The following is a 15,316-nucleotide window of genomic DNA, read 5'->3' as shown; positions in this document are numbered from 1 at the left end:
AACAGCTGAACCTAACTAACGACTATTTCCAACACAATAAATAAAAGTAAAACATATTTGTGATCATTAAAATGTTAATTTAAAAAGAAACTTTAACTTACAAAAAAAAAATGGAAAATAATCACACATTAAGCTTAAATACCAGTAGTGAAAATCACCGTGGTTCAGTGTCATCTACCAACTCCTTAGAGGTGCCAGCAACACCAACAAGATCACCCAAAAAAGTGTCATTCTCCGATGATTTACCTTATGCAAACACAACGACTACAACGAACACAGCAACCGCAACTCCGTCAACCACCTCAACAACCTCCTCCAATCATCAACATCATCACAACAATGATAAAACTATAAATAATAAAACTACCTCGGATACAATGAATAATAATGATAATAATAATACCTCAAATAAACAAAATAATATGTCAATCGCTAGAGACCACAATCCGGTGGATTTTATGTTGACACAAGCTGCACAGTATTTGGAGAAATTACATGGTACAGCCCACATAATGGAATCTCCTAAACACAACTTAAATTCCCACAACAATAAATACAAAAGTAGTTTAAATATTAACTTAAATCCCAATGGATATGATGAAACACCAACTAAATCGGAAATAGTAAAGGAAACGGCTACTAAAACTCCCGCAATATTGCAGCTAACAAATGAACATATGATGGAAAAGCCTATAACTTATAACAATTCACGATCTCAGTCACCGTTTAATATCTCAACACCCTCTACTCTGCCGGCTTATTCGTCGGCATCCTCAAATGCTTCTTCCTTAACGGCCGCATCTAATGAACCTCCCTACAAACCACCCAGAACAGCCTTATCTGCTACTTGTTCCTCCAGTAGCAACAACACAATCAATACAACATCTCTGTTGTCTTCATCGGCGCCTACACCTACACCTTCACCACCACCACCCACAACCTCAAACATGCATGAGATCAGTGAAGAACAAGCCAATGAACATGCCACCAAATACATGGAACGTTACAATATTAATTTAGATAAGAACAATTGCAGTTCAATGGAATTGGAGGCGAGACGTGATAAAATTCGCTGGTTAATAATTTCTGAATGCAGTGCATTGTTGGGTGAGGGTAAACATACCAGGGAGAGATTTCGCAAATTATTTCTAGAAGAGGTAAGTGAGCCAGTCGCAATGATTTTTTTATCGATCATCAATTTGTAATTGTAGCATTTGATTTTTTTTTGTAAAAGAAAAAGTTAAAAAAAAGTTTTAAAAATATGTCTCGAATAAGTGAGAATTTAAAGAAAAACTCTTTATTGTTGTATATTTAGCCCCATAATTTTTATTATATGAAAACTGTCAGTATAACTTTAGGTTAAACAAGTAAGAGGCTATATTCGGCTGTGCCGAATCTGACCAAATTATAATACAAAATACAAATTTTAAATATTTCTAGGTAAACAAAATTTATTTTTTTTTCATTTTTTTGAAATTTTAAAAAAATTTTTTCTTTTTAAAATTGTTTTTTTGGTGAAAAAAAAATTTGGGTTAAAAAATATTTTTTCCGAATTTGACCCATTGTAGGTCCAACTTTGAAATATCTATCATTTAATATACATATTGTCTATATTAATGACTTAGTAATCCAGATATAGGTCAAAAATAGGTCAACAATCGAGGTTGTCCTGGTTTTTTCCTCATATCTCATCTGGGGTCTTCAGAAAATTGATTTCAACAGACAGACGGACAGACAGGAACTAAAAATACGAAATTTGGTCCGAATATTTTATAATAATAAAAATATAATGATATAAATGTGAGAAAATATGTTTATTTAAAAAAAAAATTTTTTTGGTCAAGATGTAGAAGAATCTTATGAGTTCGTGGTGAATATGTATGAATTGACACAGTCGAATAAAACACACTTGTGTGTTAAAACAGTCCTCATGCATACATATTTGTGGAAATATTTGAAAAAATAATTGACAATTACATGGAATTTAGCAAACAATTTTTGTCTTAATTACCTTGTCTTAATTACCTGTTCTGGTTTTTTCCTCATATCTCAGCCATTTGTGGACCGATTTTGCTGATTTTAAATAGGAAACTTCTCGAAAGCATGTCTGACAGAATTATTGAAGATTTCGATCCCGAAGATATCTGGGGTCTTCGGAAAATTGATTTCAACAGACAGACAAACAGACAGACGGACATGTCTTAATCGACTCCGCTATCTATAAGGATCTAGAATATATATACTTTATAGGTTCGGAAATGAAAAATATAGAAATATATAGAAATATAAATAACTAAAAATTGTGAAAATTGGGGTTAGTATGATTCTTGCAAAGTTTACTGTGATATTTCTCCTACATTTTCGCCCTTCTAAATCTTTGGAATTGATAATTTTTGCAATATCGGTCGAAAATTGTGATAGAAATTTGTCGATGTTTGGTCTATATATATTCTGGATCGTTATAGACAACGGAGTCGATTGCTACGTGGAGACCAAAACAATTTTTTTGTCTTAAAATTTTTTTCACTAATAAATTTAAAAAAAAAAATTATTTACCAAAACTATTTAAAATTTTTATTTAAAAAAAATTCATAAAAAAAATTTGAATTTTTTCAATAATAAATTTTAAAAAAAATTATTTACTAAAAATATTTAAAATTTTTATTTTAAATTAACAAAATCAAAGGGAATCTGAAGAATCTAAAATAAATCGAAGGGAACAATAAGAAACAGGTTGCATTTAATCTAGTACGAAGGCTGAATAACTATGGAATTGAAAGCAAAGATTCGAAAGAATAAATCCTTAAATCAATTTTCAAAATTAAATATATTCTCTTAAAAGTTCCATTAAAGCATTAAGCACGAATTAATTCGTTGTATTTATCAAAAAATTGCTACGTGGAGACCTAGGATTAAGTCTATGGGAAAACGTATTTATGTTAACACACATTTTAAAAAATTACAAATTACTTTATTTTATCTTTTTTGTAAAATTTCTGCAAATAATTTTCTTTTGATGTTTTTATGATGTGTTTTTTTTGTTTTCTTTGAAATGTCAAACACAAATTGACAACCAAATATGACAATTTATTTTCGCAATAATTGTCAACAAAAAACTGTTGACGAAAAATAAGTGTCTAATTTTGACATTTGCTGCAATACTTATATGTTAATAAATTTATTGCCAGTATAGATGGGTGTTAGTACTGTAAACTTATTGAATTCAATCCTTTAAGAATTCATTCAATTGTTGAATCATTCAAGTTTATCAAAATAGCTTTAAAAATGTATTGTTCTTCAATTCAAATCTATTATAAAGTCTTAAGATTCAATTTTATTTCATTAATTTTGAAAATTACACTGTCCAACAAATTGAGACTTTTTGATTGGAACAGAATAGCGACCCTATAATTCTGAAAGAGCACGTTGAGTAGATCATTTTTGTGGAATAAGTTATAGTCCAGCTAGTCTGAATTTTTGTTTACAGTGGGTCAAAGTTTTAAATTTTTGATTGAAGGTAAATTTTGTAAGTTCATATCTGAGAGAATTCTTATTGTCATTCCATCATTTTTGTGGAAGATCTTAACCCTCTATCTCTTCTCTCTAGAGGGGTAAATTTGACCCTTTTTTCGAGAAAATCAAAAAAATTTCAGTGGGGGCCACCAAAGATACAAAAGTTGTAAATAAAGCGCTTTACGCCTTATTAGCAAAATTACACGCCATCTCGCGTCTCATAATTTTTAAAAAAATCGCCAAAAATCCAAGAATGAGCTGTAATTTAAAATATAAATAGTTCTTAATAAACATGCATACATATGTAAGTTATCTCTTTTAGTTCAAGAGATAATTATATTTTTTTCAACTGTGATTTAGCGATAACGCGTTTTTGGCTTATTTCGGTAACGGTATTATAATGATAACGGTAATTTCTTGTAATAAAAAATGCAAAATTAACAAAATCGAGTGAATCAGATACATTTTTTTTATACAAAATGCACAAAATTCGTTGCCCGTAAGACCCTTTTCACACTAGCCAATTTAGTTGCGCAAGTCTCTTGTGTTTGTAGATGCCAGAGGTAATGTCGGGTTAAGAAGAAGAAAATTTTGCATGCTGTTTTGTTGTTGGGCAAAAGACTTGCGCAACTAAATTGCCTAGTGTGAAAGGGGTCTAAGAGACAGAGAAACAGACAAGTTGCAAAGAACAGACAAGAGCAGAAAAATGTTTAATTTTTAAATAAATTTCAAAATTTCTAACTATTTAAAATTACCTTTTTTCAATCTTTGAATAAATTAAATAATTTTTATTTCAAAACTACGTAATAAAACCGTTAGACTGTTTGACTTATGAGTACATATTAACAATTTTATTTGTTTAAATATGCACGTACATTACAAACGTGCTGTTTCTAATTAAAAAAAAATAAACTAAAATGCTTGTTTTTCTGTTGTTGTGAATGTGTTATTTATTAGAAATCTGGAGTAGTGGGTGCTTACAAATAGCTTAGAAACTTTGAAAATGATTCAGCAGCACCTGCAGAATTTATTAAGTGGCTTGTCTAAGATTGGAATGTTTTTTTTTTGTAATTTATTTGGAAGATTCATCAGTTAAACTGTACAACCTACTATTAAACCAAAGCTCTAAATATTTTTGTTAAACATTAATAACATATTGTGTGAGTTGTATGAGATGTATTATGTTGTCTGAGTTTTCAATAGTTGTCAACTGTCAGCATGAGTGATTAATGACCCAGCAGTTCTAGGAGACTGGCCCAAACTAGTGATTTCAACTATCATTTGAGATGACTAGTTACATAACTAACAAGTGCTAAGCAAGGGGTCAATTGACCCTTTTGGATTACAATGAGACTGTCTAATAGATGGTCCAAAATAGTCAATGCATTGGATTCACATACCAGTTACATAGTCAGTTACATTACTAGCTACCCAACTGGTAACTTGATCAGCTACATAACTAGTTATTTTAACATGTACGGGTGCTAATTGACAATTCTCCAATAGATTACTTCTGGTGGGTAAAGTAACTACTTTCTAAAGTTCAGTACAATATGAACATTTAAAGTGTCTACACTCTAGATTACTTAGAGACACTTAAGAGGCAATTGACTTCACGTTAGATTACCTGGAATGTATAAAGTAACCGATTGACTACTGTCTGCACTATAAAGATCACACAAATGTCAAATGACCCAAAATATATAAATTGAAGTTAGCCAAGTGATCAGACATTAGTGACAATTACTGTCTATAAGGTATACATTGACTACTTGCTTAACCCTAGGTCTCCACGTAACAATTTTTATTGCTAAGCACAAGCAAAATTGTCGGCAGAACAACTGCCTTTGCTGATTGCTTTAAGTGGAGAAAACGTTCGTCTCAAATACAAAAATTTCAACGCGAGAAATTTTATGAAAAACTGAGGTGTGTTTTGATTATATTTTGAGTTGAAAGATTTTTTCCACTAATTTCTTTTGGTACTTTTTGTACTTGTATGAATTAATCACACCGAATCATAGAAAGAAAGAAATTTTACATTAATGACAACTGAGCTGACTGACAGCTTATTGCTTCACAATAATTGCTCAAGCAATCAGTAGAGCAATCATTTGATAATTGCGGCAATAAATATTGCTACGTGGAGACCAATGGTAACTACTGAGGAATGACATGTTAAAGTCTCTGCTGACTTTTCATCAGTTATAACCAACTTGCAAAAAACTACTTGTAACAAATTTTCCACTGGCTGCTTAATAAATAATTTCAGTCAACTTCTTTTTAGTGTAAAACCTAAAAAACAAACGACCATTTTAATTCCCCCTTTTTTTTGTTAACTGGAATGTTTCAATAATAACAAGTATTTTGTTGTTTTTGCACATCAACTTTTGTAACCTTCACATATTTTCGAAACGATTCCTGTTCGCAGAAACACAACCAGGCGGACGTATGGTTGAATGGATGGATGTTTAGATGGGTGAAGAGACGTACTGATATGTAGATAGAATCCACAGACACGTTTTTGTTTTGCAGTCGATATTGTTAATATTACGATAAATTTGCATTTTTTTTACTGCTAAAGTATTAAAACAAGACAACAAAAAGTATCATCAGCTACAAAATAAATTTATTTTCTTAATACTCAAAAATTTACATAAATATCATCAATTAATTACTTGTTGTGGTTTTTTTGTTGTTGTTGTTGTTGTCATACTCGTATTGTTTTCTTCACCTGATCATTTGCAAGATCGATCGTTTGATCAGTCTTTAGTGGGCATCTTTATATTGTTTGCATTTCACAAATGTACAATTTTGTTTGCATCTCAGTTGAGGAAGAAATTTTTCACTCAGTTAATATTATATAGAATTAAGGAGTGAGATCGAAAAATTCTTAACATACATATATGTTTATAAAAAAGAAACCACTAAACTTACAGCTTTAATTTTTTTTTTATTTGATTGAAATTATTATTACAATTTACAAAAAAAATTATTTTTATAGTTTTAATCACTAGTGATGAAATTTTGAACCTTTTTCGGAAACCCTTCCATTAACGTTTTTATAGTGCTTTCTGTCACTTTGCTCGAACATGTAGTCCATCTCCGTTTAAAATCTACCACACTTTTGGACACCTTTTTTGTACTCTTCAATTCTCTTTTAACAAGAGCCCAATATCTCTCCACTGGCCTTAGCTCCGGGCAGTTTGGAGGATTTGCCTCTCTTGGTACAAATACCACATTATTGTTCTTGTACCACTCAAGGGCTTGTTTGCCATAGTGACAGGATGCCAAGTCAGGCCAAAAATAAGTGGACACATTATGAAGTCTTATGAATGGAAGCAGCCTTTTTTGTAAACATTCCTTGATGTAAATTTCGGTATTTATAGAGCCCGTTGTAACAAATGAGTGGCTTCTTTTGCCGCAACTGCATATTGCTTGCCATACCAAGAACTTTCTGGGAAATTTTGTCTGCTTTTGGGTCCTAAACTTTTCTTCAACATTCCCTCGAGCATCAGCAACATAAAATTTTTGACCTGGAAGTTGCGAAAAATCTGCCAGAACATACGTTTCGTCATCCATTATGCAGCAAGAATATTTTTTTATAAAACTTGACTTCAATTTCCGTGCTCTGTTTTTGGCCTCTAAATTTTTAGTAGCGTTCCTGTCAGGAACTTTTTGAGCCTTGTATGTTTTTAAACCTGCATTAGCTTTAACTTTTCGTACCAAATAGTCCGAGCACTGAGCTAACCGGGCTGCTTTCCTACCGGATGTGTTGGGAGCTCTTTTGAAAATGCGTTCTATTTTTTTGGCTTTAGAAACATCATGTGGACCATTCCTTCTACCTGAACCAGGTTTTCTATCAACTGACAAGTTCTCCCGGTACTGTTTAATAACATTGGAAACAGTTTGACGGCAGACCTTTGTATGCTTGGCCAACTTTTTGTAAGACCAAGTTGGGTTTTGTTGAAAATATTTAATAATTTCAGTACGCACTTTTTTCTGGTCACTCATTTTAATCAGATTAACAAAAAAATTAATATAATTGACATTACACATAATAACTGACATGTTTTTCAAAGGTAACTTGATCAAAAAAAAATTCAAATAATACTTGGGTTAAAAAATGTAATGAAAAACGTGTGTTAAGAATTTTTCGATCTCACTCCTTAAAAAAAACAAAAAAGTAACAACTTTCGATCAAGACTGTCATTATCTAGTTGACAATTTTGTAGATGTCTGTAGGTTTTTTTCAACTGTGATAACACTGATTTCAGATGACAAATATTTATAATCGTAATGTTTTTATTGTTTTTCAAAGATCAATACACTTGTGTTTGTCCCTTTTTAAGGTCGACTTGAGAATGATCGCGTTATCATATTTTAGGCGAAACTGATTTATTAGCGATAAGTATTTCTTATTTTGAACGCTTTTTCCTCAGAAACGGATGATAATTTGTTTCCTACCAGAATAGTCTTTGTTGAATTTAGCTAGTCTTAAAATACTGAAATAATTGACTATAGCTCATTGCAAATTAAATTTAAGAAAAACCAGTCCATAAATGGAATAGTTATGAAGAGAAACTAATATATTTTTCACTTTTCAATGGAGGTACTTGTGACCTGGAAGTATGTTCGAAAAGCAGCCGCTAATATCAGTAACACCCTAATGATTGAGAGAAAACTGGAACGAGCAAAACAATACTGCACAGTGGGGCAGAATCGAAATTTTTTGGAAATAAATCTGGCATTTCTAAACGGTTAAAATTTGACATGAGCGTAGTCAAGTTTAATGTATTAAAATGGGCCATACGAATTCCCAAGGGTCGTCGCAAAATAGAGTCCTTCGACATGTAAAATTGTTAAACACGTGCCATTTTTTAAAAAATTTTTCGATTTCAAAAATTTTTATATTTTTGGAAAGCGCTTGAAAAAACATGCTATTTATCTCTTATAATTTCCGAGTTATAGGTATTTCAAAATTTAAATTTTGCTTTATTTATTAAAAATATAGGGCGTACTTTTGGATCGAATGGACTCGAAGTTTTCTCGTTAGTTAGACAACTAAATTTCTAAAAATATACAAAAGTTTTCAGAACAATATTTATTATTGATCCAAAAATAAACAATTTTCAATTTAACAAGTAAGAGAGCTATATTCGGCTGTGCCGAATCTTATATACCCTTCACCAAATTATACTTTAAAATAAATTTTTTTAGGTAAACAAACTTTAATTATTTTTTTTAATTATTTTTCAAAAATTATTTTTGAAATTGTTTTCTAATTTTTTTAAAATTTTTTTTTTTAGTTTTTAAATTTTGTTTTGGAAAAAAAAATTAATTTTTTGATGAAAAAAAATTCGGGTTAAAAAATATTTTACCGATTTTGACCCATTGTAGGTCCAACTTACTATAGCCTTATGTACATCGTTGCAATGGACTTTGAAATATCTATCATTAGATATCCATATTGTCTATATTAATGACTTAGTAATCCAGATATACATCAAAAATAGGTCAAACATTGAGGTTGTCCCGGTTTTTTGCTCATATCTCCGTTATTTATGGACCGATTTTGCTGATTTTAAATAGCAAACTTCTCCAAAGCATGTCTGACAGAATTATTGAAGATTTGGATCCCGAAGATATCTGGGGTCTTCAGAAAAATGATTTCAACAGACAGACAGACGGACATGGCTTAATCGACTCCGCTATCTATAAGGATCCAGAATATATATACTTTATAGGGTCGGAAATGAAAAATGTAGAAATTACAAACGGAATGACAAACTTGTATATACCCTTCTCACGAAGGTGAAGGGTATACAAATTTTGGAAAAATAATTTATGACAAAAAAAAATTCGGTTTAAAAAAATGTTCCCCGATTTTGACCCATTGTAGGTCCAACTTACTATAGCCTTACATACATCGTTGCAATGGACTTTGAAATATCTATCATTAGATATCCATATTGTATATATTATTGACTTAGTAATCCAGATATAGATAAAAAAATAGGTAAAAAATTGAGGTTGTCTCGGTTTTTTCCTTATATCTCAGCCGTTTGTTGGCCGATTTTGTCGATTTTAAATACAAACGAGCCGGAAGAATTCCCGATATATTGATGTATGAATCATGTATGTAAGTTATTTGGGGGCTACGGAAAGTTGATTTCAACATATAGACGGACAGACGGACAGGGCTATATCGACTTCGCTATCTATAACGATCCAGAATATATATATTTTGTGGGGTCGCAAATGAAAAATGTAGAAATTACAAAGACTTTTCAATGAATGTACTTGTGACCAGGAAATATGTTCGCAAAACAGCTACTAATATCAGTAACACCCTCATTATTGAGAGGAAACTGGTACGAGTAAAACAATGGTGCTAGTAGATGAACTCAAAGCCAAAAACGAAAAGATGCTTTTGAGGTCTCAACGAAATATTTCTTGGCGGGAAGTGGTCTATGTCAAAAACCTATATACGGGAAGTTGAAGCTAATGTTGGCCTTTTAATGTCCTAAGTGCTGGTTCACACACGTCAAGTTTACTAACGCAAGTCTAGAGTTTGTTGATGGAGAGGAGATTGGGAAGACTTTCCTATTCTTCTATAAATTCAAGACTTGCTCAAGTAAACTTGACGTGTGTGAACGAGCACTAAGTTCATAATGTTACACAAATGTGGTCAAAAGTGGACAAGATCTAGAGTTTGTAGATGAGAGAGGAGAGGAGATTGGAGACTTTCCTATTTTTTCTTCCTATCTCTTCTATAAACTCAAGACTTACTCAAGTAATCTTGACGTGTGTGAATCAGCACTAAATTCATAATGTTACACAAATGTGGTCAAAAGTGGACAAAATTTTGAGTTTGTAGATGCGAGAGGAGAGGAGATTGAAAAGACTTTCGTATTTTTCTTCCAATCTCCTCTATAAACTTAAGACTTGCTCTAGTAAACTTGACGTGTGTGAATCAGCACTAAGTTTATAATATTCAATATATTAGGTCAAAAGTGGAAAAGATCTAGAGTTTGTAGATGAGAGAGGAGATGAAATTGGAAAGATTTTCATCTTTTTCATCCTCTCTCTTTAAACGCAAGACTTGCTCATGTAAACTTGACGTGTGTGAACCAGCACTAAGTTCATTATGTTCAACAAATGTGGTCAAAAATGGACAGGATTCTCCAAAAAAATAACTATGATTTTCCCGATTTTAAATAGCAACAGAACCAGGAATAAACCTGATATATTGATGTACAGACGGACATGGCAATATCAACTCCACCGATTTCTATCACAATTTTTAAAAGATATGGCAAAATAATGAATTCAAACCATTTAACTGGACTAAAAATAGATTTTAATCTCGAGGTTTCTTGAGGAACAGGATCAATTATGGGCCGATCCTCACAAAATTGGTAGAAAAAGTTAGGTTCATATAAAACTTGTTTATGATGGTGCTTTTGTATGGGGACTAGGGACAAATATTTCCTGATTTTTGGCATACTTTAGAATATATTCCAGAATACTTAGAACTAATTAGTGCAAAATTTTATAAAGATTGCCGCATACTCAACATATTTATGGTTGCTCAAACAGTATTCCGGAAGGTCATTAGTATATGATCAGGGTGAAATCATGGACAGATATTGTCGATTTGCAATCATTATCAACAGAGAATATTGGTTTCAGCCAGTTAGCTCCTTTTGTTTGGGCGCTATCGTTTTTTTAAAAGACAGACAGACGGACGGACTTAGCTAGATCGTCTTAGAGTCTTAGTATTAGTCTAAGATAACCTGCTGGTTAGTAAGTATTTTCCTACTTTTCAACCACTTATTTCCTTCTTTTCCTGGACAATTAAACTTTTGTCAATCACTCTATTAGGCTTTCATTTAACGAGTACTTAAAATTCTTGCATTTAAATCTGTCTATCTGCCTAAGCAGTGTAATGTTCAGGTGAGACTGAATACAATCGTTAATAATAATATTTTCCATAAATTATTGTTTAACAAATGATGCATTTTATTTGCGGTAGTTACATGAATACTTCACAACTAACGATTAAAACATTGGATTACATTTTTTTTTACCACGACTATCAAGCTGTGCTGCATATTATCACCTAACAGTTCATTAATATTTAATGATTTGAAAACTTAAAAAAAAAAATACAAAAGAAACATGTAGCTACAAAAGTTGGGAATTATAAATACATTCTCATGGCTCTGGTACTGGTACTAGTACTTGGTAACAGCATGTAGTGATTCTGTAAAAACTGCCACTAATCATTTTGTCCATTTGTTGATTGCACCAAAAAGGTGGATTATTGTTCGTTCGTTGAGTGTAATTTATTTATAAGATGAGTTCGTTCGTTCGTTTCTTGCTTTCTTGCCAACTGAATATGAATTTTAATTAAATTTAAAATGACATGGTATGCGCGAAACCATGTTGATGATTAAATTAAACTTAAATATTTATTTTAACTTGCACTACAGCTTAAAACACCTATGATGGATTTAATTATTTGCTTATTAATACACATATATTTATTTATTTATATAAATATTTAAGTTGCAACATACACCTAGTAATAAATCTCTTGTTTGTGCAAATATTTTTTTTTTAAAAAGATTATAAATTCACAAGTGAAATATTTAAATTATAACCGCCAGAGGCATATTAAGCAAAACAAATATCACGAAGAGTTTACACTACTCATCTTAAATGAAAACGTGTATACTACAACTTATGTGCTGCTCTTTTTTAAAAAAGAAAAGGGTTTTATTAAAACTTAAACTTATAACATGTGATTTCCCCCCAAAATAAAACTTGTTAAGTTTGAGTTCTCAGGCTTATAACTGCCAATCACATTATGTTTTTAAAGTAACCAGTTTATTTTAATAACCAGTACCTAAGTACCAAAGGGAAATCAGTAATAAATTCCAACATTTTGGGGGAAACAAATAACAGTATTTTATTTAGCTGTGCCAAATCTTATATACCCCCACCATCAATATAATACGGTCACCGATTTTCATGCATTTTGTATAAAAACATTTACCTGGTCTATTACTAGCAAATATCAAAGTTGTTCATATATTTTGATTAAAAACTTTCAACATATTTTGTTTATTTTTGGACACATATGTTAGCTATTAGTGCTGGTTCACACACCTCAAGTTTACTTGCGCAAGTTGTGAGTATGTAGATGAAAGTAGAGGAGATTCCACAAGTCTTGAGTAGAGATGCCAAATGGGGAATCCCGGGATTTTTTAATTTTAAATCCCGGGGTTTTCGGGATAAAATGAAAATATTTCGATTGCTAAATGGCTAAAAGATAAGGTACTGTTTTTACCAGTATGTACATTAGGCTGTGTCGATTTGTATGGACGATCAAAAAGTAAAAAATCGTATAGCAGAAACGCATTCTACTGAAAATTCTAAGAATGTTTCCTCAAGAAACCATAGGTCTAAAATCAAATCCTATCTTGCGCATTTCGTCTTTTACCCAATAAAAAAAACTATTAAAAAAAATAAATAATGAAATATCATTGTGGTTTCTATGGTTTCTTGGGGAAAATTTCTTAGAATTTTCTGTAGAATGCGTTTCTGCTATACAATTTTTCTTGAAAAAATCGACTTATTGTTATTTCTTCTTATATAATTTACTCATGCAAGTATTTTATGCTTTTTAGTGTCTAAAAAAAAATAATTGCTAAATAAAAAATTTTCTTTCAATTGTAAAGACATAATTATGTACTTTTCTTTCTTATGATTTTCGGGATTTTAGATTTCCCGAAAATCTCGAAACCCCGGGTCGGGATTTCGGGATTCTTTACCAAATCCCGAAATCCCGGGATTTTAAAAAATCAGTCCCGATTAGCATCTCTAGTCTTGAGTTTGTAGATGAAATATGAGAGTAGATTCCACTTTTTCTTTCTCTCTCTCTTCTATAAACTCAAGATATGCTCAAGTAAACTTGACGTGTGTGAACCAGCACTTAGCAATAACTATTTGTGCCAATGTATAGAACTACTCTTTTAGACCCTACCTTGATTTAATTGTTTTAAACGTCAGATGGACTGACAATTATTTATAGATTTTTTTGTTAGACCGATTTTGCCAGTTTTCAATATTCAATATTTCTGATCAACAAAGAATATTTGGAAAAAAATTCATCCCCCAGGTGCTTCCTTCTAGACCTTATCGTGTCATCAACAGACAGACGCATATAGCTTGATCGTCTTAGACACAGATTATTACAGATATGAAACAAATGACAGTTGTCAAAATAGTTTTCAATGGTTGTGATTTGCAGAGCGAGAGAAAAATTATAATTTCAATAGAAAACTAGTGTGAAATATATTTGTCTCTCTTTTCAAACCACAACCATTTTGACATTTTCTTTTGTTATTTTTCTTCTGAAACCCTTTTCCCATCTTTCTGACAACATATGCTCATCTTTTGAGACCAAGAACGAATCAAGTCAATATCGGCTACTGTGTTCCAAGGTGAAGCGTATCCCAGAGAGAGTGTTCTGCATCGATCGAAACAAATAGTAGTCGTACGGGGCACGGTCTGGTCTATAAAGCGGGTGAGGCAAAAGTTCCCAACCACTTCATTCTAAATAACTTTTAACAGGTATTGTTGCAACATGTGGCCGGACCCTTCTGGTAACACCAAATACAGAGAGCGCCATGGATATTTGGATTTGGTGTCGATTCGGCTTCACATACGACCTTTTGCGCTTCGGGTTATCGTAATGGATCCAGTTTTCATCGCATGTAATGATTTGGTGCAAAAGTGATTTTCTTTTATAGCGTTCAAGCATCATTTCGCACACTCAAAATCCGCTTGCAAGGACTCTTGATTTCAATTCGTATGGTACCAAATTTCCCTACTTTTGGATGAATCCTGCTACTCGTAAACGTTTCGATATTGCTGCTTGAGTAGCTCCCAATGATTTTCCAAGCTCTTTTTGAGTTTTACAACAATCTTCATGCCTCCAATTCTTGGTATTCAAACTTACCATTAAAGAAGTAAAGCAAAACTTCTCGCTCATGACGCTTTGTTGGCACAAAATTGTTCAATAACTAAGTGAGAATAAACAAGTAATAGAGCTATATTCGGTTGTGCCGAATCTTTTACAAATATTTTTTTAAAATTTTTTTTTTCAAAATAATTTTTTAATTTTTAAAAATTTTATTTTTAAATTCATTAGTGAAACAAAACTTTTTTGGAGAAAAAAAAATCGGGTAAAAAATATTTTTCCCGATTTTGACCCATTGTAGTTCCGACTTACAAAGTTCTTTGAAATATCGATCATTAGATATCTATATTGTCTTTATTAATGACTTAGTAATACAGATATAGATAAAAAATATGTCAAAAATCGAGGTTGTCCTGGTTTTTTCTTTATATCTCAGCCATTTGTTGGCCGATTTGGCTTGATTTTAAATAGCATCCGAACCGGGTCTATAGCGAATATATTGATGTATGAATCATGTATGTAGGTTATTTGGGGGCTACGGAAAGTTGATTTCAACATACAGAATATATATACTGTGTGGGGTCGCAAATGAAAAATGTGGAAATTACAAACGGAATGACAAATTTATATATACCCTTGCCACTCACGCTGAAGGATATAAAAACTAATATTAAAGCATGTATTAATAGAAAATGTCAAGAGAAGGCAAGGTTTGTGAGTCTCCTGAAGGGTAGATAGAAGGACTATGTACAATTAAGGACCTTAGCAAAAACAAAAATTTCATGATTTAGTGATTTTTCCTGAAGAAAAATA

The 15,316-nt window shown here is 31.7% G+C and overlaps 1 protein-coding gene across 1 annotated transcript in view; it reads left to right on the top strand.

The window, feature by feature from the left end:
- The first annotated feature begins 303 nt into the window (after positions 1 to 303).
- Nox (NADPH oxidase) overlaps positions 304 to 15,316 on the top strand; it is a 42,076-nt gene continuing 27,063 nt past the window's right edge. Inside the window, exon 1 of the mRNA XM_065511399.1 lies at positions 304 to 1,157. Within this exon, the coding sequence (XP_065367471.1) occupies positions 378 to 1,157 (780 nt within the window). The 5' untranslated portion in view covers positions 304 to 377. The remainder of the gene's footprint in view (positions 1,158 to 15,316) is intronic.

This window comes from Calliphora vicina, chromosome 5, assembly GCF_958450345.1.
Source record: "Calliphora vicina chromosome 5, idCalVici1.1, whole genome shotgun sequence".
NCBI lineage: Eukaryota > Metazoa > Arthropoda > Insecta > Diptera > Calliphoridae > Calliphora > Calliphora vicina.
Note: the sequence above shows the minus strand (reverse complement) of the source record. Positions and strands in the feature narration are given on the sequence as shown.